The sequence below is a fragment of the Vombatus ursinus genome, unplaced genomic scaffold (genome assembly GCF_900497805.2).
Source record: "Vombatus ursinus unplaced genomic scaffold, bare-nosed wombat genome assembly UNPS02014909.1, whole genome shotgun sequence".
NCBI lineage: Eukaryota > Metazoa > Chordata > Mammalia > Diprotodontia > Vombatidae > Vombatus > Vombatus ursinus.
Genome location: NW_020954687.1, coordinates 946,375 through 973,292, shown reverse-complemented (window position 1 = coordinate 973,292; position 26,918 = coordinate 946,375). Strand labels below are relative to the sequence as shown.

Below are 26,918 nucleotides of genomic sequence, written 5' to 3'. Positions count from 1 at the left end.
GTGTGTGTGTGTGTGTGTGTGTGTGTGTGTGTGTGTGTGTGTGTGTGAGTGTGTACAGGGTAGATGCCTACCTGGGATGTGTAGATAAATTATGAGATCTTTTCTGTGGAAGGAAGGAAGATAGGAAATAAGCATTTATTAAATGCTAACCCTGCTATGTGCAGCTAGGTGGCTCAGTGGATCCAGCCTCAGACATTTTCTAGCTGTGTGACCTTGGGCAAGTCACTTAACCTCTGTCTGCCACTGGAAAAGGAAATGGCAAACCACTCTGGTATCTTTGACAAGAAAACACAATGGACAGAGATCCACGGGGTCACAAAGAATAAGACATGACTGAAACAGCTGAACAACAGCCCTGCTATGCATCAGGCACTGTGCCAAACGCTTTACAAATATTATGTAATTTAATCCTCACAACAACCCTGGAAAGTGGATATTATTATTATCCCTAATTTACAGTTGAGGAAACTGAGATGGGGTAAGTGACTAACACAGCTGTTAAGAATCTGAGGCTGGATTTGAACTCAGATCTTCTTGACTCCAGGCAACCATGTTTTACCCACTGCATCACCTAGGTGCCTCAAAGTGAGGCTTTATGGTGAAGGAAGAATTCTTTCTCTATATCCCAATAATGTTTGAGTGAAAAATAAGGCTTTTTCAAAGCTCCATCCTGGAGATCAGGCAAATTCATCTTCTTTACTTACCAAGGCTAAAGAAGCAGTGCAGTCATCCTTCCTAATTACATGGCAAAGCCCATCAGAGTAATTACCTGGGAGATAGCATCCCTGGCAGGAATTGGGGACTCAGGGTTAATTTTGCCTTCTCAATGGGAACTTTAGAGTGCAAATTAGTTTCCAACTAATTGCTCTGAGTGATTGGTAAGTTCATAGAGCAATTACTAAGGGCTTGGAGGTCATGGGTAATTGCTTTCCCACACATACTAATTGCTGAAGGAACATGGCCCCACAGCACTGCCGTTAGTGACTCTTTCCAATGACCACACGCTTCTGGTGGTGCCTGACTCAGAAAAGCCAATGTTTGTGACCAAGTCCAGGACTGGGTCAGGGCTGGGGAGTGATGGCTGGATCTTGAGCCTATTTGAGAGAGAGAAAATCTAAGGCACATAGTTGATGAGGCCAGATCCTCCACACTAGAGAAAAAAAAGGTACTGTGAGTAGAACTGATACCACTTTGGGAAATGGGGAGTTAAGTTTTGGACACATTGAGTTTGAGATAATGAAGGAAGATCTGAGTGGAGCTACCACGTCCTCTAGAGAGATGAAGAAGACAGGGCTGTACTGTGAGTTAAAGGTCAGGACTGAACTACAGATTCCTAAGTCATCCTCTTAGAGGGAAGAGTTGAAATCATGAGTGGACAAACAGAAGGAGCTTGGAGAGTGGGGAGGAGAGGATTGAGGACAGAGCCTTAGGGGACATTCTCATGTAGGCAGCCAGAGAAAGAAGAGGAACCAGCAAAGGAATGGTTAGGGATGCGGGACAAGATCATAGGATCATAGATTCAGAACTAAGAGGAACTCTGGGGACCATTTAGTCTAACTTCTATTTTATAGATGAGAAAACTGAGACCCAGAGAGGTTTCCTTGGCACAGTTAATGTTGCACAGATAGTAACCGGAAGAGCCAGGACTTGAACCGAGGTTCTCTGCCTCCAAAGTCAGTGCTCTTTCCATACACTATACTGCCTCTCTGGACCTTCATTTCCTTCTTTATAAAATGTGGGAGTTGGACATACATGATTTCTGAAGTCCTTTTCCATCTAAATCTATGTTTCTATGATCTGCTGTCCATTCTGATGGCAATGTTAAGAACTGCCTAGAACATTTCAGTGTCTTGAAAGCTAAATGAGGAGGTTCAAGAAGAAAGGGATCGTTAGTTCTTCAGAGAGGCCAAAGTGAAAAGAGGCTATATATGTGACCGGGACCCCGACTGGAAGGCCAGAGACTGCCTCCCTATTAAGCTATCGGTTCCCTAAGGCAAGGACTAGATTTTCCTTATTGGACTGAGAACTCCCCAAAGACAGAACCATATTTCCCCTTTCCCCTGAACCACCTCTGTCCCCAACCTTCTCCAGTGTCCACATGCAGGGTTTTGTAGGCAGAAGGTGCCACTCACGTCCTTTGTCACAGTGCTGAAGCAGACGAGGCTGGCCCCTCTCCGTTAAGACCCTCTTTCAGGAATGAGCAAAGTTTCCAGTCTCCTCTACTATCTTAGTCAAAAGAACCAAACTCAGACCACTGCCACCTTTTTTGTATAATTTTCTGCCTCTTTTCCTCAAGCTGATGCTTCAGGCTGCTAGTAAGTCAATCAGTAGACATTTATGAAACACCTACTACGTGCCAGTCACTGTGCTGAGCACTGGGATACAGTAGCAAAAGACAGTCCTTGGTCTTAAGGAGCTCACAATCTAATGGAGGAGATGACAAGCTATTACTGTCTACTGTGTATAGATAGGCTCTAATCAGGATAAACAGGAGATAATCTACAGAGAGAAAGAGCTAGCACTGTCTGCCTAGATTAATGACCTCCTTCCTTTCTCCTTTTGGGCTCATACACATGAAGGCTCATTTCCAGAACGTTTGCTCCAAGCACTGATCTCTTGCTTCCCTGAATTCCTACAGAACTTACAGTCTGTCTCACATAGCTCAGCACTTAATTATAGACTGTCTTGAATTGTTTGTAGTTTCAGGTGAGTAATCCTTGACGTTGGATACTATGGGTACTGAGCAGGGCAGGCTGGTGGCTAGAGAGAGCAGGCCTCCATAGAGGGAACCTTAGGTTGTTTTCTATCCAGCATCTCAGCTTTCTAAATGGACAACTGTGGGAGGGCCTGGGTCAGGGTCTCCTCTTCTTTCTTAAGGTAGAAGTGCATTGTCAGCCCAACCTGTAAGGCTGTCACTTTCAAGAGAATCCCTCCATCAAACAGGCCCGTGGAAAAATCACAAAGTCTTCTGTCTCGGTGTCTGGGGGAAGGTTATCTTTAACTACTCATAACCCCTCTCTCCTCTACCACCTCTGCCTGCTCCTGTTTAAAGACCCCTCCTGTTTGGTACAGATAGAGGAAGGGTCCTGATATGTCCATCAAACCATTTTCCCAGCTTTTTCTATTCTCTGTTCCTTGCCCCTAGGCAAATGGGACCTCACACTTCATGTTGACACCTCTTTTTCCTTCTTATTTATAGGCATCTTCACAACAATCAAATCCAGCATTTGGGTACCAACAGTTTTGAGGGACTGCACAATCTGGAGACACTGTAAGTGCTTGGGCAGAGACTGGGCTCCAGCCCATGTTGGGGGGAGGAGGAGAGAGTGGGGAAAGTGAGGAGCAGAGGTGAACTGAGTCCATTCATGGGCTCCATTCATGAGCCCAAAAGCTTCCCAACATCTTTGCCATTACTATCTCTGGGAGGCCACTGGGAATAAGGAATTGGTTCCATTTCCAGATAGCATGGCAGGAGGGGACTGGAAGATGGTACACAAGGGTTATTCCCGGTTCCAGCAGAAGCCAACTGAAATAATGGAAACTATTTCTACCAAAGAAAGGGAGTGGTAGGGAGAAGCTACAGGAATTGGGATTATCTGTCTGGAGAGAATGGAGGGAGAGACCAGTCAACAATATAGTTTTCCAGCCTGGGAAGAGTTGTTGGACTCAGCATGGCTGCTGGTGGTGGGGGAGGAATAACCATGCTGATGCTAAGAGAAAAGATAAAGTGCTGAGTGAAAGATGGCCCATTCAGTGCTATAAAAAGGGCCTGAGCTGTTGACTCTTAAAATAACTATATTATTTGCACATCATCTGCATGGAATTCATTTAAGGTCAAAATAAACCCCGATCTTCCCATCCTTTCTTCTGGGTGTCTGCCAACCCCATGGAACCAGGCTGGGCTTGTCATACTTAAAAGAAGTGGTTGGGTTTCTTGGAGCAGCTCCCCCACCTCATCTGGGTCTCTCATTTGTTCCCATGTGGGAGTCTGCATACCACCCCACAACTAGAGATCTCCTGGTAGAAAGCGGGGAAGAGGAGAGAGCCCCAGGTTCCCCCCACACTGAGTGAGTGTCCTAACGCTGGAGCCCAAATGAGAGACTCAAAACAATAGTCATTCCTTCAACCTAGAGTGGTGGAGGTCAGCATCCTCCACTTAAGATATAAAGTTGAGTTCCTCTCCCCATTGATACTTGTGAAATGAAGGTTTCAGGGATTTGAAACAGCAAAGGCTGAAAGACAAGCTTCAAAAAGTCAGAGAAGGTTTATTTTGACCAGGTCTGTTCTGTACTTCATCTATATCTAGGGTGATAGGGAAAAGAAGAAGTAGGAGGATGAGACCAAATTCCCAGTGTCCCTTTCCTGCGGTTGGAACAAGCCTTGGGCATGGAAACCCAGGAGAGTAAAGACGGCGTTGGAGTCATAAGACCTTAGTCACAATTCCAGTGTTGCTCTTTGCTTACAAATGTGACTTTAAAGAATTCACTCAATTTCTCCAGGCCTCAGCATCCTAATCTGGAAAGTGAGGGGAATGTGTTCCCTGACCTCCAAGGTCCTTTCCACCTAGAAATCCTGAGCCCTAGGAAGCTCAGTCCGAAGCTGGAGAGGCAGAAGAAGTTGCACCTATGTCTCCTTCCATCCCAGAGCCTTAGGACTGAGTGGGCCCAGGGCAGCAGAGGAAAATCAGGCAAGGGTCAGGGGAACAGCCTCGGAGCTCTTCATTTCCTGGGGGACCTTGCCAAAGTTCTTGGGTTTCCATTTCCTCGGCAGTCCAGTAGTCACCCTGTCTCTCAAAACAGAATTCCTTAGAATAAAGTGTTTAGGGACCACTTGACATTGGACAAGTAGGAAGGATCCCAATCCCAATTTCTCTGCTGTCCTGAGGATGGGGGTGGGGAGGGGGGGAGGGGAAAGAGGAGGGCCATATAAGGATATATTGGATAAGGGACTGCAACTTCAGAAAGCCACCCACAGCAGCTGTTTCTTAACATCTGGGGCCCACTGCCTATTCTCTCCCAATTAGCCTCTAGATTGCTGCTCCTAGTTGGTTAGTGCTAGTTTAATTACAGAGCAATCATCTCACTATTCCTTTCATCTGGGGCTCTCGGATGAGTCCCCTCTCCACCCCTATTACCTTCCCAAAGCTCAAGTACTGAACCCACTTTTCAGATGGGTAAGTAGAGGCTCCATGAGGGAAATGGTGTTCTCCCCCACCCCTGATCCTGAACCTCATCATTTCTTCCACCCTTCCTCTAAATCTTTCAATCCATCACTCTCACTCTACCCTCCCCACCTCCCCACCCCAACCCACACTGACTTAAGGAGCCAATCTCTCTCCTAGCTTTTGAGGCTTCAGTGCTTTTGATCTCTAAGAAAAAAGGCAAAGTTTGCTCCTTTTTCCAGGTTGCTTGAGGCATTTGCTGGGGCCCCCAGCAACCCTAGCTTATGGGGAAAGGGAGCAGAAACAATGTTCACACTTTTTAATGGTTGCCCAATTACCTCAATTCTCTCTCCCTCCCCACCTCTGTCTCTCTGTCTGTCTCTTGTCTCTCCCTCCCTCCCTTCTCTCCCTCTCTCTTTCCTTATCCCTCTATTTCTCCTCTCCCCTTCTCTCCTTCCCTCCCTCTGTCCCTTTTTCTCTCTTTTCTCTCTTTCCCTCTCTTCTTGCCTCCCTCCCTTGTCTCCCTCTCTCTTTCCTTCTCCATTTCTCCTTCTCTCTCCCTCCCTCCCCCCCGTCTGTCTGTCTGTCTGTCTCTGTCTCTGTCTCTCCCTCCCTTCTTTCCCTCTCTCTTTCCTTATCCCTCTATTTCTCCTCTCTCCTCTCCCTCCCTCTCTCCCCTTTTCTCTCTTTTCTCTCTTTTCCTCTCTTCTTGCCTCCCTCCCTTCTCTCCCTCTCTCTTTCCCTCTCTCCATTTCTCCTTCTCTCTTCCTTCCTCCCTTTCTCTTTCTCTCTATTTCTTTCTCACTTTCTCTCCTCTCCCCCTGCCTTCAGTTATCCCTCCTGAAACCTTTCATGTGAGCACTTCTTTGCTTCTCCTCTGGACCAGGCTCTAACATCTCTACCACTCACACATCTCTCACCCCAACTCCAAGAGGGGTGGATCAAACCCCTGAGGCCCAAGCTGCGGTTTGGCTTCCCTTCCAGTCTCCTCCTCGGAGCCAGGGAAGGCACCCACCGGCTATTCCACCTCAGGGTGGGGTGGAGGAGGCTGGAAGGGGTCCTGTGCTTATGCACACACCCCTCACATGCATACATACACTCAACCACCACCCTCCTCCACAAACCATACACGCCCAACACACACAGACTCCCAGAAACACATACCACACACATCCCACAGACACATGCATACCACATACCGCTCTATTCAAAGGACACCCACGTATAACACCATGCGTACAACATAGACACATATGCCCACCCCCACCCACCTTCCCACTGGGGTTAAGCACACTAATGTTTCTTCTGTTCCTCTGACAATAGAAACGGCATTGATTCCCCAAAGTATCTTAGACAGGAATACAATTCTCCACTTAAGGATATTGACCCTAGAGAGAAAGTCCTGGTGGACTTCCTAGCTATGGGGCTGGGGGATGAGCAATCATTTCTCCCCAGAATCATTCCAGTCCGTCCCAAGAAATCTGTGCCAATCATTGGCCCAGGGGAAAATTTAACCTCCTCTCTTAGCCTGAAACAGGGTTGGGACCTGCTCAATTTGAGAAATGACCCTAGAAAGGTGTGATCAGACAGAAAACAGGACTTTCCTCTGAAGGGAGGCGAGCTCAAGGACATAGCTGTGAGATGGTAAGCTCCATGAGGGCAGGTACCATACTTAATCTAAGTTTTTTTTTTAAATCTGTCTCAGCCTCTACCCTGCACATAGTTCTACACACAGTAGATGATTAATAATTGTCAGATTCAAAAATTGCCACATTTTTGAAAGGGAACCAAAAAAAAATCACTAAATGTTATCTCCCCCTCTTCTATCCCCTCCTGGATAGCCCTTAGAAGGACATCCACCTCCATTTCTTCTGGAGAGGGGCAGGGTTATAGAGAAGGTCCTCCAGAAGACCAATGAGAAAAACAGGAGATGGACAGAGGAGCTAGCAGTGAGGAGGCAAAAGGATGCCAGTCTGGCTCTGTTCCTGACAAAAGCAGAAGACAATGCTAATTGCAGCTGTTTGTAACTTCCTCTCACTTTTGACACTTTGGGAAAGCAGCTAGCTCATCCACAAGATTTAAGCTTGTAGGCAAAGAACATAGAATCATATAGATCTGTGGGAAGGAATCCTAAGAGGTCAATTTTTATTTCAAGGCCTCAAGGCAGACAAAATTAATAATCACGATAGCATTTATGAGTATACATGTATAATCTATGTCAAAATACATATCATCTTAGGGAGGGGGGAAAAGGAGAGGCAGAGAGAGAATTTGGAACTCGAAATATTTTTAAAATGAGCTTTAAAATTGTCTATGTATAATTGGGCAATATAAAATAAATATTATTAAAAATAATAATAGCATTTATATAGCACCTGCTATGTACTAGGCATGGTGCTAAGCTCTTTATAAATTTTAATCCTCATTTGATCCTCATATCAACCCTGGAAATAGGTGCTATTATGATCCCCATTTTATAGCTGAGGAAAGAGAAGCAGACAGAGGTTAAATGACTTGACTAGGGTCACACATCCTGAAGTAGCGGGGGCCGGATTTGAATTCAGGTCTTCCCGACTCCAAGCCCTGACCCCACTGAGCAGTCTAGCTGCCTCTAGATGAGAAAATTGAGACCTATACATGATAAATGACTTGTTCTAGGTTACACAGTTAATCAGTGGTGGAATGGAGAATAAAAACCTGATTTCCTGCCTTTTAATATTTATCAATTATTACATTTTATATTTAATTGTATTTGTGCTATATATTTTTACCTATGTTTTCCTACCTTATTGGAATGTAAGCTCATCAGATACAGGGATTGTTTAATTCTTTGTACTTGTGTCCCTAGCACCTAGCACAGTGGTTGGCATATAGCCGATGGTCAATTAATATTCATTGATTGATTGATTATTGGTAAGTCTAATGTTTTTTCTCCCAATGTGACATCTGTGGCTTTCTTGCCTATATGCACTTATTATGTGATATTATACATGGGAGTCATCTGTGTTTGTGTCTTATCTACCTACTTGACTTTAACTCCCAGAGTGTAGGGTTCATATTTTATCTAAACCTTCCCCAACACCTAGCACAGTGCTCTGCGTACAACAAGTACTTCTTAAGTATTAAATGAATGAATGTTTGATAACTATTAGGTTATTCTCATGACTTCCCAGTAACCTACATTGGGAAACACTAGAGAGGGTGGTAAAGATACTAGAGTCCTCCTTCCAGGAAGCTCTAGTCTAGTAAGGACTCTGTGGGCCCTGCCCCGACTCCCAATTTGTCTGAGTGGGGAGAATTGTGTTGTTGTTGTTTGTCCTTCATTCTCAAAGAGGACCAATGACATCATGAGGATGATGTCTTGACTTGCAAGTGAATTGGATTTAAATGGGGCAAAGCTGTGCAAAGTCATCAGCCTCACTGTCTCCTCCAGAGTCATTGGAGTCCTGAGCCAAGACATAGGTCAGGATAGCTGGAGATGGTTCCAGATGCAGTGGGAGACCTTGGCCTTTTTAAGCTAAGGTCTTTCCCAGGTCTCAGTTTGTCTGAGGCAACACCCATTCAATGATTTAAGGCTAGGTAAGAAATGAGGCAAAAGATAGCCTAGTTTGCCTACTCAAAAAAAAAAATCAATCTGGGAGGGGAAGACCCTCGGGGTTTCTGGCCAGAACAGAAACAATTGCTATTTACACTGTGTACAGAAGCAGGGGAATTAATGAGATGGTCTTGGGTTAGCCATTCCTGCCAAACAGTGTTATTGCTCAGTCATGTTGGCTTTCCCCAAGACTATCTAATGTTGAGATCAGGACAAAAAGATCCCCAACCCTGTTCATCCCACCTCCATTCCAAGGGGCCCACCTCAGGGTTGGATATTTGATGTCCATTTCTCAAGTGGAGGACTAGGATGATGTCCGCACAGCAGTGGCGCACATCTATCTAATCAACCTTCTTCTCTGGTCAGAGGGCCTTGTTACAGCATCGTTAAACAAATCCAGCCCAATTGGAACCACATTGGCAGCGGGGCCTTCCCTGCTTAGAGAGTGAACCCACAGTCCTAGTGAGAACAGAGAAAGCCTGGCCCCAGCTCTCTTTCTAAATAGGGAGCAGTTTTTGTGTGAGGGCACTGGGAAAAAAAATAATGACTGTGCAGGCATTTATAGAATGTTGTCTTATAATATAATAATGTACATTCCATGTGAAGCCTTCTCCCATGACACAAATACCACCCTCTTCACCCAGTGATCCATTTCCGTGAAACCAAATGGCTCTGATGGGAACATTCCCTTCTCTCAGAACTACTGATCCCAGTAGGCGTCACCTTATGCAAATTCAGCTGATTTCTCCGTTCCTCTCTCTGCCCCCAGAACCATCTAGCAATGAGTGTGAGGATCTGTAGATTGCTGGGGATGGTGCAAGTTTAATTACAGAGCTATCAAGGTGCTAGTCAGCTTTATTGCTGTTGTTTGGTCATGTCCGACTCTTTGTGACCCCATTTTGGGGTTTTCTTGGCAAAGATACTGGAGAGGTTTGCCATTTCCTTCTCCAGCTTATTTTATAGATAAGCAAACTGAGGCAAACAGAGTAAAGTGACTTGCCCAGGATCACACAGCTAGTAAGTGTCTGAGGCCAGATTTGAACTCAGTAACAGGAGTCTTCCTGACTCCAGGCTGGGTACTCTGTCCACTGTACCACTAATTACTCCTTTTATCAGGGGCTTTCAGACTTTCCCCTCTCAGACTATTCCAGAGAGCTCAGGTACTGAACCCACTTTACAGATGGGGAATCAGAGGCCCTATGAAGAGAATTATGTTCTCTTCCATCCCTCTCAGTGCCTGAACCTCATCACCTACTGTCCTCCACCCTTCCTCTAAATCTTTACTAGCCCTTCACCAACACTGAGCCCTTGGCCCCATATTCACACTTAAGAGGCCAATCTCTCTCCCAACTTTTTATGCTTCAATATTTAGCTCTCCAAGGAAAAGGGGGAAAATGTTCTCTTTCCCCCCAATTCCTTGGTAGTACTTTCTGTTCCATCCATCACCCCCCCCCCCACCCCTTTCCCTCACCAGCAGCTCCATTGGATGTAGAGGGAAAAATAGTCTAAAAGAAAGGAACAATGTACAGACTTCTGAAGTGATGCACAATTGACCTGATCCACACTCTTCTAATAGAAATCTTAACAAAACCCAAATAGCTCTCAACCCAATAAACCAAGCAGATCCCTACAAGACCAGATCACTGAGATGGGCATCCTAATTGGTGGTACCCTTTGTGATGTCACAAGATGGTGGGGCTGAGCATGGTAGGACAGAGAGGGACTCCTAGAAAATAGATCATAGGCCCTTAGGATCGGAAATTGCAAAGTTCCTTCTACAGATGTCTCTTCACGGATGTATTTCCTAAATAGAATTTTCTTTTACAGAAGGAGGAAAATAAGACCAAGGGAGTTTAAGTGATTTTTCCCAAGATCACACAGGTAGTAAGTAACAGTGTTGGGAGTGGAGTCCAGGCCCTCTGACTGTGGTCTCATTTTCTGGTGTTCCTCTTCTCACTTCAAGTGAAGGGTGGCCTATTCCAGGAATCAAGTCAATAGGCAACTAATAACCATTTGAATTTGTAATGAACTTTAAAAAATAACCCTCCCCTTTTCTTTCGTCTTTCTCAATTGCAGTCACGTCTCTTACCTCATTTATCTTCTTAACCATTTCCTGAGGAAGACTAGGGAATAGAAACCCAGTCTCCTGTCTCTTGGTGCAAAGCTCCTTCCATTCCATCACATCTGTGGTCTGTTTTTCTGTAGGGATGGGAACTGAGCCTGTGATTTAATTTGTATAGTGAATTCCTAGATGAGGGAACTCCTTCTACCTATGTCGGTTGGCACTTTCTTTGCAATGAATAGTCATGGAGTTGCCTTGAGAGTATTGAGCACTGAGAGGCTAAGTGTCTTGACCACACCCAGTATGGGTCAGAATTCAAGTTTTCCTGACTCCAAGGCCAACTCTCTATCCACTACACCACGACACTTCTTATTCATGCTTTTGTTGTTGTTCAGTCATGTCCAACTCTTTGTGACTTGATTGGGGTTTTCTTGGCAAAGACACTGGAGTGGTTTGCCATTTCCTTCTCTAACTCATTTTACAGATGAGGAAACTGAGGCAAAGAGGGTGAAGTAATTTCCCCCTGGGTCACATAGCTAGTAAGTGTCTCAGGCTAGTTTTGAACTCAGGAAGACGAATTTTCCTGACTCCAAGCCGAGCACTCCATCCATTACAGCAACACCTAGCTGCCTTTATTCATGCTTCACTGTGTAGGTAAGGTACCTATTAAATGAATATTTTTCTCCTTGTTGATTGTCAGCTTTTGGTAATGTGTATATGTTAAAGGTGACTAAGTTCAAAAATATTTAGCTATCTAATGACTTTTACAATATATTTCCATTAAAATTTTCTCAAAATTTATTTCTGTCCTGTGGAGTGTTTACATTTATTTCCAAACTGGATATGTTAATTATCTATAATTAACTATAAATATCTGTAATCTGATCTGTAAGACACATGCTATAATATTATAATATCATAACTATCTGAGATTATATCTTTTTTTGTTTTTTTGTTTTTAGGCAATTGGGGTAAAGTGACTTGCCCAGGGTCACACAGCTAGTAAGTATCAAGTGTTTGGTCTGAAGCTGGATTTGAACTCAGGTCCTCCTGACTTCAGGGCCAGTGCTCTATCCACTGCACCACCTAGCTGCCCCCTGAGGTTATGTCTTATGAATGAATGAAAATACTTATGAAGTATTTACTACATGTGAAGCACTATGTAAGTGCTAGAGATACAAATATTACAATTAGAAAAAAATAAGATGTCTCCTGCTTTCAAGGAGCTGACATTCTAATTGGGGCATGGGGAGGAAAGACAAACATATAGGAGGTTTCAACTGCAAGTCTTCTTACTAGTAGGGCAGCTAGGTGGTGCAGTGGATAGAGTACACAGCCTGGAGTCAGGAAGACTCATCTTCTTGAGTTCAAATCCAGCCTCAGACACTTTCTGGCTGTGTCACTCTGGGCAAGTCCCTTAACCCTGTTTGTCTCAGTTTCCTCATCTGTAAAATGAACTGGAGAAGGAAATGGCAAACCACTGCAGCGTCTTTGCTAGGAAAATCCCAAAATGGGGTCATGAAGAGTTGGACATGATTAAACAACAACAAAATCCAAACTTGTTATTTGAACCCTCAATTTACAAATAAACACGCTTGGGATGTAGAATATGTAACTGCTTGTACAAGGTCATATAGCTTGTAGGAGAGCCAGAATTAGAACCCCAGTCCCCTAACTTCTATCTGGAGTTCTTAACTTTGTAGACCATGCTGCCTCTAGGGTCTAGCCCTCTGCTGAGACTGTAATCATGAGAAACTGTTTCCCCTCCAGTTCCTAATCATCATGCCTTTGTGGCCTTATTAGCTGCAAATTGGTGGGGTTTTTGTGGCCTATGGAGGAATTTATTGTTTCGTATAAAGGCTTTTTTTTTTCTGGCTTCCCCCAAGGAACCGCTAATGACTTTTAACAGGCAGAAAATTGAGCCACCCATTGAGTTTGCCTTGTGCTTTGTGACCACGATGAGTTATTAATAGTTACAGTTGGTTTGACATTCCCTTTCTCATCCTGCTGGTGCCAGGGGGAGCCAAGGTCACCCCTGCAATGCCATTATCCCATCCTCCCCTACTGGTCAGAGGGCCTGCAGCTTTCAGTATCAACTCTCTGACCTCAAAGACTGGTTCAGAGACGAGAAGAAATGGAACTGAGAGGGAGGGAAGAGGTAGCTAGGGACAGTTCTCTCAGGTACAGCCCTAAAGAAATGCATTTTTAAAATGACAATTTATTTCCTGCCTTATTTGGCAGTATTCTTCACAAGAGCATTGTCTCTATCCATATTTTTGTTTCTTCAAGACACTCAGAGGCACGGTGGCAATAAGGTAGGGAATGGACCTTTGATTGCATTGGCATTGGAAACCTCCTACTACCAACGCAATTTACAGACTTAAAGATCTGCCTGGATCCTTGATCAATCAATCAATCACTTTTAGAGGTTAAGTAATTTTTTCAGGGTCACAGAGCTAGTGAAGTGATATGTCAAAGGTAGGATTTGAACTCAGGTCCTCTTGGCTTCAAGGTCAGCTCTCTACCCACCCATAACTCCATGCTGCTAGATACTGGGGATGCAAAGGCAAAAAATGGTCCAGCCCCTCTAGCAGCCTACTGGATTGGGAGTCGGGGCATCAGAGCTAGTTCCAAGACTGCCAATTGTGACCTTGGACAAGTCTCTGAAATTCTCAGTGTTTTAGTTTTCTTCCTCTCTTTAAAATGAGGAGGCTGGTTCAAATGAACTCTAGAGAGCCTTCCAACTCTAAAGTTCTACACTCTATAGTCTGCTTCTCTCCTTCCATCCTCACTTGTTTGTCCTGGCAAGTAATTTCTTACTGGCTTTGGGAGTCCACTCTTTGCAGAGTTCATGAATTCTATAGTCTTCTCTTGCCCCACCCTATGTGTTGGGGGATATATTACAACACTTGGTGCTAATCTACCCCAGGGAGCTTTTTCATCACAAGACTACATCAGAGATATGGATCCAAATAAACCCAAACCAAGTTTGCTCTGGCTTCAAGGCAGATTGTATTGATGTTGTGAAGGGGGCCCTGCTGCTGCAGTCTCAATCAATCAATAAACATTTATTAAGTACTTACAACATGCAAGGCATTACATTAAGTGCTAGGGATATAAGAAGAGTCAAAAGTCAGTCCCTGCCCTCAAGGAGCTTACAATCTAATAGGGGAGATGGCATACAAACAAATACATACAAAGCAAACTATATGCTGGAAAAAAGGAAATAATTAATAGAGGGAAGGCACTGGAATTAAGAGGGGTTGGGGAAGGCTTCCTGTAGAAGGTAGGATTTTAGCTGGGACTTAACAGGAAGCCAGGGAGGTCAGTAGTCAGAGCAGATGAGAGAAAGTGTTCCAGACTGGGGGAAAAAGCCAGTCAGAATGCCCAGAGTAGTCTCCTTATCAATGCTTCCTTACCACAAATTTAATACTTAATTTAGCACTTAATAATAATAGTACTTAATTGAGTACTTAATAATTTCATAGTTAATAATTTAGTACTTAATAATAATATTTTATTTAGTACTTTTTAGTACTTGTTTAGTACTATATTTAGTACTTAATCATAATAATGGCTCACATTATATAATATTTTTACTGTTAAAAGCCTTTTTCAACTATTTTCTCATTTGATCCTTACCATCACCTTGTGAATTAGGTAGTAAAAGAAAATTCACAGAATTTCAGGGTCTACTAATGTAGCCCAAACCTGACCAGGGACTGTCTTTATTAAATACCTGGTTAGATTATCCAGACTCTGCTTAAAGAATGTCAGTGAAAAAGTACCCCCTGTCCTCAAGCTTTGAGACATTAAGGCTTCTCTTCCCCAAATTAAACATCCTCAGTTCTTTCATCTGATTCTGGTACGGCATTGCGTGGAGTCGGGAGTATTCTACTGTCCTAGTGACTCTCCTCTAATAACCTGTGTAAAATGTGGCATTCAGAACCGGACACAGTATTTCATGTATGATCTAACCACAGCAGAAGATAGAATTTAGAAGAACTTTTCTCATTCAATATCCATGTCTCTTTCAGTGCCAATGTAACTTTTGGTATATACTGGGAGTAGTGGCCCACAGGCACAGCTAGATGGCAAAGTGAATAGAGTGCTAGGTCTGGAGTCAGGAGGACCTGAGTTCAAATGCAACTTCAGACACTTACTCACTGCATCCTGTTTGCCTCAGTTTCCTCATCTATAAAATGAGCTGGAGAAGGAAATGGCAAACCATTCCAATATCTTTGCCAAGAAAACCCCAAATGGGGTCACAAAGAGCTGGACGTGACTGAAAAACAACGGAACAGCAGTGTCCATACCTATAATCCCTGATATTAGGGAGGTTAAGCTTGGTGGGTCACTTGAGCTCTGGAATTCTGAGCTGCAGTTAGTCAAGCTAACCAACCTGGTTAGCCTCTGAGAGCTTGGGGGCCACAGAAGGGAGGAACTAACTTAAGTCAGAAATGGAGCAAGTCAAAGCTTCCAAGCTGCTCAGTAATGGGAATGGGCCTTTGAGTGGCTACTGTATTTCCAGCCTGGGTATAATATGGAGATCTAGTCTAAAAAAAAAAAAAAGAAAAAGAAAAATAAACCAAAAAAAAAACCCCCAAAACTTTTTGTGTTGACTCATATTAAGCTTGAAGTCCACTAAAATTCCCAGATCTTTTTCTCAGAAAATATTGCCTAGCCAACGCTTCCTCCATTTTGTACTTGGAGATTGATTTGAAAAAAAAAACCTATGTAGAACTTACTATTTTATCTCTATTAAATTTCATCTTAACAGATTCAGGTGAGCTTTTGCAAATGCCATTCCAGAACAGTCTACATTTTTACAACTGCTTAATTGACTGAAGCGTTGAGAAACTATAAGAGTCCCAAAGAGCTTGTTTTTGTTAACTATTAAAAAAGCATTTGCTTGGGTAGAGCGAAAAACAGCAAGGTGTCTCCCGTCCATAAATTAAGATCTTTTTTTAAAATAGTATTTTATTTTTCATGAATTAAAATCTTAAAAGATTTCTTGCTAGAGTCAAAACAAAGACACTTTGTTCTGCAATATTCTTATTATTACTATCCAGGGAGGCATAAAACAGGGAGACTATGCTTGTCAAAGTTGTTTGCCACCATTGTGGTGAAAGTCCAGTGTAGAAAACAAATGGAAGAGGCATTCCGTATGGATGGAGAGATCTTCCATTTGCTCCTGTTTTCAGGACTATAGTGTTTTAAAGTTTGCAAAGCATTTCATATACATTATTTCCATTTGATCAGATGACAATTGTATTAATTGCACCAGTTACACCTTAAACATTGCAGAGTCTCTTAAACAAGATTCATAATCACTCAAAAGAGTTGAGTCCTTCAAGGGTCCTAGAGGAAAACCCTTAATATACTGTCTCCTGTGGAGGATTTGCAGGAAGATACGGACATGAATGACACAAAATGAGAAGGTACCAGTGAGTTGTGATACACACTGCTGGAGGGAGTAATTATGAAATAAGACCACAGCTCCATTGAAGTATTGTTAAACTCCATTGTTTGAGCCTGTCAAGATCTTTTTGAATCATGGCTCTGTCATTCAATGTACTACCTATTCCTGTTATCTTGGCATGAGGTGCAACTTCCTTAAGTATGCCATCTATGTCTTCATCCAAATTTTATTATCTCTATTTTAGAGATGTGGAAAACTTAGATTTAGAAGGATCTGTTTGGATTCAGTCAAAGGGCCACACTTGAGGACCTTGAGGACCACACGTGGCCTCGAGGTCTCAGGTTCCCCACCCTTGGCTCTGATCCTTTGTCCGAGGTCCAAGCAAGTAATTAATGAAGCCTGGGATCAAACCAAATCTTCTGACCACAAGGCCAAGGCATCTCCCACTTCACCTCACTGTCTTGCAGTGTGAGTAGTGGAATGGATACTGGATCTGGAGTCAAAGGATCTGGTTTGAATTCTGGTTTGGCAGTTTGTGATCTGTAAGTCACTTTGGACAAACAGTTGGACCTGGATCCTTCTCTGAAAAGCAAAAGGATTAGACTGAGATGAACTTCTGTCTTCCTCTGGTCATCTCCTTTTCTTCTGCCTTTTTATGCCTCAGATCAGAGCCTCTTCATAAACAGTGGTCCATCTTTAACTTATGATGTGAATTTTTTTTTCTATCAGGTATGTTGCCAACAATCCTTATATAACTGTCCCATAGTCCTCATCAGTTATTTGATTTATAATTTCTCAGTCATAACCTTCAAAATTCTGAAAACATTCATGTGTCAATGAGCTGACAAACCACAATGCACTGCCGCCATCTTTAAATTAGTTAGTGTTCTGCCTTCAAACAGTCTTTTCAGTCCAATCTCTTCCCAAACATTTCTCTCTTAGAGTCTGTGTTTCTTCTCAAGCTGATTTTATCAGCATTCTTACACAAATGTTCTTTCTTTTTGTCTCCTTCAGCAACCAAAATATTCACATAACACATGGGCGGTACCTTACAAATGGATTCTCTATGGTTATTTTATGGGAAGATAGGGACAATAATAACACAGAATGAGTAGGTAAGGATGGGTTACTATAGTCAAGAAACATTTTTGAGCACTTACTATGTTCCAAATGCTTTTAAAAATAACATTCTTATACAGCACCTATTATGTGCCAGGAACCATGCTAAGCACTTTCCAATTATTATCTTATTTGATCATCACAACAACAAACAGATGACAGAGAAAACACAACTACTCATCTCATACTTTGCTTCTTTCTCTTTCATCAACTTGAATGATCTTTAGTCTAGAAAGAGCAGAACAAATATGAGTAAGAGAGAATAGGAACCTATGAGAAAGATGAAGAAATAATAAGAAAACATCTAATTGCACTGAGTCTTCAGGCCCTGATCCCATTGTTAAGAGAAGTTCATGGAGCCATTCTTGGTGACCTGGGAGAAATCATGCAGAATGCTAGAGTAGCCTGTTAGACTGAAGAAAAGCAAAGATTATAATGATTTTCAAAAGTAGGACAAAGGTGGGTCCTGGAAACTACAGACCAATAAATTCTATATTCAACCCCAAGATGGCTTAATCATGGTAACCATCAGGAACTAGCATAACTTCACTAAGGAAAAAAAAACATGCCAAATTAATCTCATTTCCTTTTTAGATGGGGCAATGAAAAGAAATAAAGTGGGGAATGCTGTAAACATGATATAACTTGATTTCATCAAGGAATTTCAAGAAAGTTTCTAATGATAAACTTGCAAAAAAGATGAAGAAGCCTAAGCTGGGTGACTCAAAGCTGACTGAGAATAGGTGTTGATTAATAAAAGATTGATGTTAACTTGGGGGGTAGGGAAGAAGTTCCTAGTGTTGTGCTACAGGGCCCTGTCCTTACCTGCTTAACATTTTTATTACTATCTCAAATAGGAATACTACCGGCAAGCTTGTGAGATTTTCAGAGGACATGAAGCTAGGAGGAATAGATAGTACGTTAGATGTCAGAATAAAGACCCAAAGGGATCTCCACAGGTAGGAACTATGGACCAAAACAAACAAGATGGAATTTAATAAGAATCTTTTCTCTTTTCTTTTAATGATTGTCTTTCTCTTAGGTTTCTATTCACTTATTCACGTTTGTTCTACCCTTTCTAGACTGAAGGTCATTCAGGTTAACAGAGACAGGAAAATATAAAACTCTGCACTTAGAATGAAACAATCAGTTGCACAAGTATAGGATAGAGGAGGCATTGCTCTGTTCAATTTTGTTAAAATTGTCTTTGAATGCCTACCATGAATGTATAACAGCAGGTCATATTTTAAAAGTATGAAGGTTTTTGTTCATTGCAAGCTCAATATGAACTAGCAACCTGATGAGGCCATTGTTGCACAGTTGTGTCCGACTCTACATGACCCCCCGGACAAGTCAATGGGGTTTTCTTGGCAAAGAGAGTGGATTGGTTTGCCATTTCCTTCTCCATTGTGTCCCCATTTTACAGATGAGGAACTGAGGCAAATAGAGGTTAAGTGACTTGTCTGGGATCACACAGCTATTAAGTATCTGAGGCTAGATTTGAACTCAGGTCTTCCAGATCCAGGGCAAGACTTCATCCACTGCTCTACCTAGCTGCCCCTGTGTTATGATTACTTAAATAAAATAAAGCAAACTTATGCTACATTTGTAGCAGAGCAGTGCTCAACTCAAGGAAGATAGTAGTCCAATTGTATTGTGCACTGATCAGACCTTGTCTAATGTCCAATTATGGTGGCCATATTTGAAAATTTGTATTTTCCCTTTTCTCCTTTTAAGTAAATCCTAGAGAATACATTCTTGTGGTCTGGAGTGCAGGGAGTCAGGGAGTAGAAGGGAAAGAGGGGATGGGTGCTGGAACTAGGCCCCTAGAAACACTGCTAGCAACAGAAGAAAGGGGACAGGTACAACAGATCATGAAATCCAAAGGGTGAGGGACTAGAAGGTCAAAGGGCTTTGAGGCTGAGGGTGGGAGTCAGACATGGTGTGAGGCAGTAATTTTCAAAGTGTGGTCCAGAGTTTCCAAGACCCTTTGAGAAGATCTGTGATTTAAAAAACATTTTCATAATAATAGTAAGATGTCTTCATTTCTAATGTGGTAAGCACTGATAGAGATCATTGACAGAAACAAAAACTTTTTTGGAGAGTCCTCCATAAAGGGATCCAAAAACCTTGAGAACCGCTAGTAATAGATAGTAAGGGGGCTAAGTGGTGCAGTGGATAGAGCGCCAGACCTGGAATTAGGAAGATTCATCTTCCTGACTTCAAATCTAGACTCAGATACTTATTAGCTGTGTGACCCTGGGCAAGTCACTTAGCCCTATTTGCCTCAGTTTCCTTATCTGTAAAATGAGCTAGAGAAGGAAATGGCAAACCACTCCAGTATCTCTGCCAAGAAAACCCCAAATGGGGTCAGGAAGAGTTGGATATGGGGAAAGCTAGGTGGCTCAGTGGATAGAGCACCAGCCCTGGATTCAGGAGGACCTGAGTTCAAATCCAGCCTCAGACAAATAACACTTACTAGTTGTGTGACCCTGGGCAAGTCATTAACCGCATTGCCCAACCCAAAAAGATAAATAAATAAACAAAAAGAGTTGGACACAACTGAAATGACTAAACAAAAACATTTATATCATGCTTACTGCACTCCAGGCAAGTCACATAGAGTTCGACATAACTGAAAAAAACAAAAGATGACTAAATGACAACAATAATGGATAGAATGCTGTATTTGGAGTAAGGAAGACCTGGATTTAAATTCTGCCTTAGACAATGGTTGACTGTGTGACTCTAATCAGGTCACTTCACCTCTTAGATTTATTTACCTCATCTATAAAATGGGGCTAATAAAATACCTACCTCACTGAAGTAAAGATCAAATAAGATAGTGTATCTGAAGCCCTCTGCAGCCCTGGAGGCAACGCATAAATGTCTGCCGTTATTACAATAACTCTCATTTACAAGGTTTACAAAGCTCTTTCTTCACAACAGCCTTGTAAAGTAGAGCTCAGGAAAATTTTAGAATCTAGGACAAGGTGAAATCTCTAGGAATGAATTCAAAGGTCCCCTGAAACAATTCTGAAAAGACACTGACCTCCTAGAAAGCTGCTGGGTCCTTTGACTGGTTGTCATGTACAATGACAGGACTGGTTGTCATGTCATTCTGTGTTTCTCCCCGAAAGGAGAATTAAGATCAAAAATGACTGGAATTTAAGGGAAGGCAGATTTCCAGTTTTTGGTTTTTCATCAGACCTGTGATTTCCTAGGAAATGAACTGGAGTGAACCCAGTAAAGAATTCCAACGCACATAGGCATCGGTTTCGCAGTGTGAAGTTTGAGAGAGGTGACCAGGTACTTTGAGGGACTAAGTGACCTTCCTAGGCTCACACAGAATTTGAACCCAGATCTAACTTACTCTGAGACCAGCTCCCTATACTCTGGACCAGGCTTCCTCTCTTTAGTTCCATATCAAGAGTATTTCTAATAGATAGAACTGTCCAGCAGTTGAATGACAAGCTTGTAAAGGAAGCAGATGTGGCAGATGGAATGCTGGGACAGAGCCTGAGTGGTTGCCTGTTAGGGGTGTTGTTGTAGAGAAAGTTTCTTTCTGTCCTGGGAAAGTAGGTGGACAAAATGACCTGTAAGGAAAGAGTAGTGACTCTGGGGTGAGAAGACCCGGATTCAAATCCTGCCTCAGATACTTACTCCCTGTGTAGCCCTGGGCAAATCACTTAACTTCCATGAACCTCGGTTTCCTCATCTATAAAATGAGGGCACTGAACTGTTTGGCCTCTGAGGTCTTTGCCAGCTCTTGATCTATGAGCCTGTTACCCCCGTAAATCATCTCGGCAGGTGGACTAAACCAGGGGGTAACCAACCGTCCTCAAACCTATTGGTGAGTTTATTGTTGTTGTTGTTGAGTTATTCTAGTGGTATCCAACTCTCCATGACCCCATTTGGGGTTTTCTTGGCAAAGATACTGGAGTGGTTTGCCATTTCCTTCTTAGGGGGATGTCTACCACAACCATGTGAAGACTTTTCCTGGCAGAATGGATGAATGAGAACAATTTGTTCCAAGGGCCACGAAGGCAGCTGAAGCAGGAGCTGTGGAGCACTTTCAACTTGGTCAGACGTCGAAGACGCCGAGGTCATCCACTGCAATCTGGGTCATCTTGCCTTTTGTCCTGCCACTGGACTTTGATGACTCTGGAAGAGATAGTGAGGCTGATGACTTTGTGCAACTCTGCCTCACTTAAATCCAATTCATGCACGTCAAGACATCACCCTGGGATGTCACTGATCCTCTTTAAATATAAAGAATGAACAACACCATCTTCCATTCTACGATTCTATGTTTCTAAATGCATGTTTGAGGTAGAGTAGTAATTAACAGCCTTGTTATCAGACAGATGTTAGCAGAGCAGCACACAGGAGAATGAAAGGAAAGTGGAACTTTGGGTCTCAATTTTAAACTGATAAAATATTATTAATTACTATCTTTATCAATGAATCATCCCTGAGTAGACTATTTTGGAGTTTGATTAAAGCTGCCCGTCATAATTCTGGTCCTAGGTTTGGCAAGGGCATATGGTCTAAATGAGGAATCCCCAGGTGTAAGACATATTCCTATCTGTCTATAACAGAGAAGCTCTATTAGTAAATTAATAAATTGTTTTGCTTACATTTTTATTCTTAAAGCTAATTGTTTCTTAATTACTTATTTTTAAACAAATATAAGTATCTTTATTTATCCACAAATCTATTGAAGTATCTTAAGTTTTGCAAGAGGTACAGTGGGTAGAGCGCCAAGCCAGAGTTGGGAAAAGTCATCTTCATGAGTTCAAATCTGGCCTCAGACACTTACTAGATGTGTGACCCTGGGCAAGTCACTTAACCCTATTTGCCTCAGTTTCCTTACCTGTAAAACGAGCTAGAGAAGGGAGTGTTAAACCAGTCCAGTATCTTTGACAAGAAAACCCCAAATGGAGTCACGAAGAGTCAGATACAACTTAAATGACTTAATAAGTTTTGCAAGTCACACTAAGAAACTTGACTTGTGCTATATTTTCTAGTACTGATACTGCTGATCAAGGCACAAAACAAGTAATCAGCCATGAGAATAATAACACAAACAGAAGCCTAGGTGATGAATTTCATAACTGTTGTTACATGCTGCATCTGAAAACCTAATATATGTGTGAACTTCTGCTTTTTTACAGAAGTGGGGAGAAGAGCTATGAATAACACCAAAATAAGACTCCTTCTTGTTTAGTCATTTCAGTCATGTCCAACTCTTCATGACTCCATTTGGGATTTTCTTGGCAGAGATATTGAAGTGGTTTGCTATTTCCTTCTCTAGTTCATTTTGCAGATGAGGAAACTGAGGCAAACGGGGTTAGGTGCCCACAGTCACATAGCTAGTAAGTGTCTGAGGCCAGATTTGAAATTGTGGAGATGAGTCTTCTTGACTCCAGGTGCAATGGTGCCACCTACATGCCCACAAATAAGACTAACAATCCTCAAACCTTATTTATATACTTAGTTCTAAAATACAGACAGAATGAGCTACATCTTAATTCCCATTATCCCACCATCTTCCTTTCACAGCTCCTTTACTTATGAACTTACTTAAATGTTCATCCCCCTTCATATTCTACCATGAATTCCTCTCAATTCATAGCCAGCCAAGATTCCAATTAAGAAGTGAAAAAAGGAAATTCTACATGATGTAGTAAAATAATTCGGTGGACCTGGATTCTAATCCTACTTCTCCCACTAACTTGCTGTGTATGCTGAGGGAGTTGGACAGATGCTCATTCTGACTTTGACATTCTGTGACTCTCTGAGTAGCTACACATAATCTACAGGACTTTAAGATAATCAGGTTCTGCAGAGAGTGGCCAGGGATAGAGAGCTGGTCTTGGAATCAGGAACCCCTGCATTCCAGCCCCATTTTTTATCGCCCTTTGGTTGTGTGACCCTCTGCAAGTCAATTAACTTTTCAGTGTATCAGGCAACTTTCTAAGGCTATTAGGTAAAGAATAGTTGTCAATCTGCATTACAAGTAGGAGTTTCCTCACCAAGAGTTAATTCCTTAATTCCAATGGAATCACAGGTCTGGACCACAACCAATCTCTCTCTCCGTCTCCAATCAGGATTTGCTGGGGTCACACAGCTAGTATATATATCTGAGGCCAGACTTGAACTCAAGTCCTCCTGACTATAGGGACAGTGCTGTTTCCATTGTACCACCTAGCTGCCCCACATACACAATCAGTTTCTGCATAGGGAATGTGAGTTTCTTTGCTTTAAGTGAGTCTCAGAATGTACTTTGAACATATCCTCTGATTATTTTTGTAGCACATAGGCTTAAGAATCATTTTGATTGTATATGAGGCTAAATGGCCCCAAATACAGTGTAAAGGGTTAACAGCAAGTGGACATAAGATGCAGGCTGTGGTTTGTGCAGGGAGTCAGAAAGAAGATTGGTTCCTCTCTATGGCCAGATTCTCCTTGCTTGGACATTTTCCTGTTTGCACTGAGCTCTTGGGAACTGAGCAGAACAATTAACCAATCACCATCTTTGGGTTGATTCTGGGCTATTAAAGATAATAGACTATAAAATGGTAAATCAGTTTTCCAGTTGGCATTCAGGACATTGTAAAACATTCTGGAAAGGAGGCAAGCAGCAGAATCATCTGCCAGGAGGGGACATTCCTCCCGTTGCTTCCCGTACCGTGTTTCAGTTTTTCCCAAGAAGAGTAGCTCTATTAAGCCAAAGCTACCAACCAGAGGAGTCCAGGTGTCTCTGGTGGTATTCCAAGCAGGTTCCATCGAGTGCTCTCCCTGGAAAGGAACTGTTTGCTCTCACCTATGACTCTGTGCTTGGGAAGATCTACTTTGGCTGGGTAGAGAGATAGGGGAGAACCCTTAAGCAAAGATGGGGATCTGTATTAGGAAGTGCTACCTGGAAAAACCAGCTCAATCTGAAGTTATGCATATACAACACCAAGAAATGGAGAGTTTTCAAGATTACCTAGGGCATTGAACCAGTATAGATATTTGGATGGGCTAATTCAGGCTATCTCATTTGTTTGCAGTCTGCAATTCAATCAATCAATCAACAGATATTTATTAAACACCTACTATGTGCCAAACACTATGCAAGGGGTACAAATACAAAGCATAAAATAGTTCCTATTCTCAAGAAGCTTAGAGTCTAAAGGAGGAGACAACAAATACCTATGAAAGTGTATACAGAATAAATACAAAGAAAGTAAAATAGAAGGTAGCCTGGGAGGGAAGGCATTGACAGGTGTGGGGATCAGCAGCTGCAGGTCATTGGTGGTGCTGAGATGCTTCATGAAAGAAAGGAAGGGTGTTATGATGCCCAGGTAAGGAGGGAATGTATTCTAGGTTTGGGGGACAGCCAGTGTAATTCTTTGCACGTAATTTCCTTGCTCTTAGTTTCTATGTGCTCTTTGCCCATCCCATCTCTCTACTGAGAGGTTTCTTCAATCTTCTCCGTCCCTGCTAATCTGTAAGATTTCTTCTGGAAAAGCACCTCTTTAGGAAGGACAGCTGGGGTGGCACAGTGGATAGAGTGCCAGGCCTGGAGTCAGGAAGATGAATCTTCCTGAGTTCAAATCTGGCCTCAGACACTTACTAGCTGTGTGACCCTGGGCAAGTCAATTAGATTCATTTGTCTCAGTTTTCTCATCTGTAAAATGAACTGGAGAAAGAAACGGCAAACCACTCTATATCTCTTTGCCAAGAAAACCCCAAATGGGGTCATGAAGAGTTGGACAGGACTGAAAACGACTGAACGACAACAACAAAGGAAAGTGAGGGAATTATCTAGTTTGTTTATTGCAGCAAGAATCAGATGAAGCAATTAAGAAAAAGGAGCATCAGCCTGGCCCCAGGGAGTCAGTCCTATGGCCCCTCTACACTGGGTTCTGTCACCGTAGAGGTGCCAGAGCACAGGTTGCCAGGAGGACACGATTGTCTCTTTGAGGTCAGTTTCAACAATTTGGAGACAACTCTTCCAAAATATCTTAAATTCCCATTATGCATTATGAACCTGTAGTCTGTGAATTTAACTAAGCCTTCTTTGAATTTATTTAGATTGCCAGGCTCTTTGGGGGAGATCACTTTTCTTCGTATTTTTCCCCCTTGTACCAGCTCTTCCTCCATTCATTCATTGTCTTCTGGAGTGAGCTTTAATTTTCTTGTGAGGATCTCCAGCAATTTTGGTGCTTTTTGTCCTGTCTATCATTATTCTTAGGGGAAATCATGAAGAGCCATCTCTGCCAAAGTCTCTCCGGAAGTTGCTGTTAAGTGGGATTTACCTGGAGACTTAGGAATCAAAGAATCACAGAATTTCAGAGAAGGGACCATAATAATCACTGACATTTACATAATTCTTTATAAAGCATTTTCCTTACAACAAACCCATGAACTTGTTGCAGAGAACAAGAGTTGTTATGCCCATTCTGAAGGGGGCCAGACACTTGAGGCTCAGAGAACTGAATTAACTTGCTCTTGATCACACAATGAGCAGAGCAGAACTTGAATCCAGGTCACCTGACCACCAGTAATGCTCTCCTTCCCCATGCCTCTGTCTCCAGGTTCAGCTCCTCTCAACTCAAAGCATACCAATGTCTAAGAAAAGGGATTTCCTGTTCCTCCTCATCTTCCCACCCCGTAACCCAATAACCCAGTCTAGTCTCCAGCCACCTGTGGGAGTGTGAAAAGTTCTTTTCTGTTGTCTAATATTAATCCCTCTGCTGCAATGAGAGTTCCTTTCCTGAGGCTCAGGGTCAGAATGAGGTAATGGAAAAGATAGTGAATTTATTTCCCAATTAGAGAATCTGTTCTTATAGCTGGTGTGACTTTGGGGTGATCATTTAGCTTCTCTAGGTCTTAATTTCTACATGGGTGAAATGAGTAAGTTGAATGGGATGACCTCAAAAGTCCCTTCTAGCTCTGACATTCTATGAACCCACCATCTTCTGCTGAACCAGGGAGTAGAAAGGGTTAGGCAGTGCGCATCCATGAATGGGAGGGACTCTTGAGGGTAATAGGTTAATTAGTGAGGGGAAGCTAGGGGACAATGATGCAGCCATTGGCTGGTCGTCAGATTCTTGTCTGGATTCTCTCAGCCCTGGTGCAGGGTTGCCACGAGTTACCTGCAAGACTATTAAATGTAATGACCCAGCAATCTGGAGGAGTCTGTCATTATCGCCGTGTTAACATGGTATTTATACCCACAGAACCTGCTAAGGTGCCCTTTAATTAAAGGGCCTCCACGTGGTCCCAATGCTCTAGCCTTTCTCGAGTTGTCAGGGTGGGTGTGGCTTTAGGAGGCCGACCTGAGAAGATGAAGAACGGTGTCATCCTGAGGGCTCTAGACAGCCACTGGCGCTGACCCTCCTCCTCCTCTCACCATTCATTACTCACTCTTGAGAGTCATCTCCGAGCACCTGAACCTCACTGGGGACCTCTGACTCATTGTCTCCTGCTGGAAGAACTGGGTGAGGGGCGGGAGCTTTGGGGCTGGATTCTGGGTAGGAAAAGGGAAGGGAGGAAAAGAGGTTGA

General features: G+C 42.7%; 1 protein-coding gene across 1 annotated transcript in view; it reads left to right on the top strand.

Annotated features, from left to right (window-relative positions):
* Positions 1–26,918, top strand: part of LGR6 (leucine rich repeat containing G protein-coupled receptor 6) — a 159,410-nt gene that overhangs the window by 106,511 nt on the left and 25,981 nt on the right. Inside the window, exon 6 of the mRNA XM_027843436.1 lies at positions 3,200–3,271. Coding sequence (XP_027699237.1) covers positions 3,200–3,271 — 72 coding nt within the window. The remainder of the gene's footprint in view (positions 1–3,199; positions 3,272–26,918) is intronic.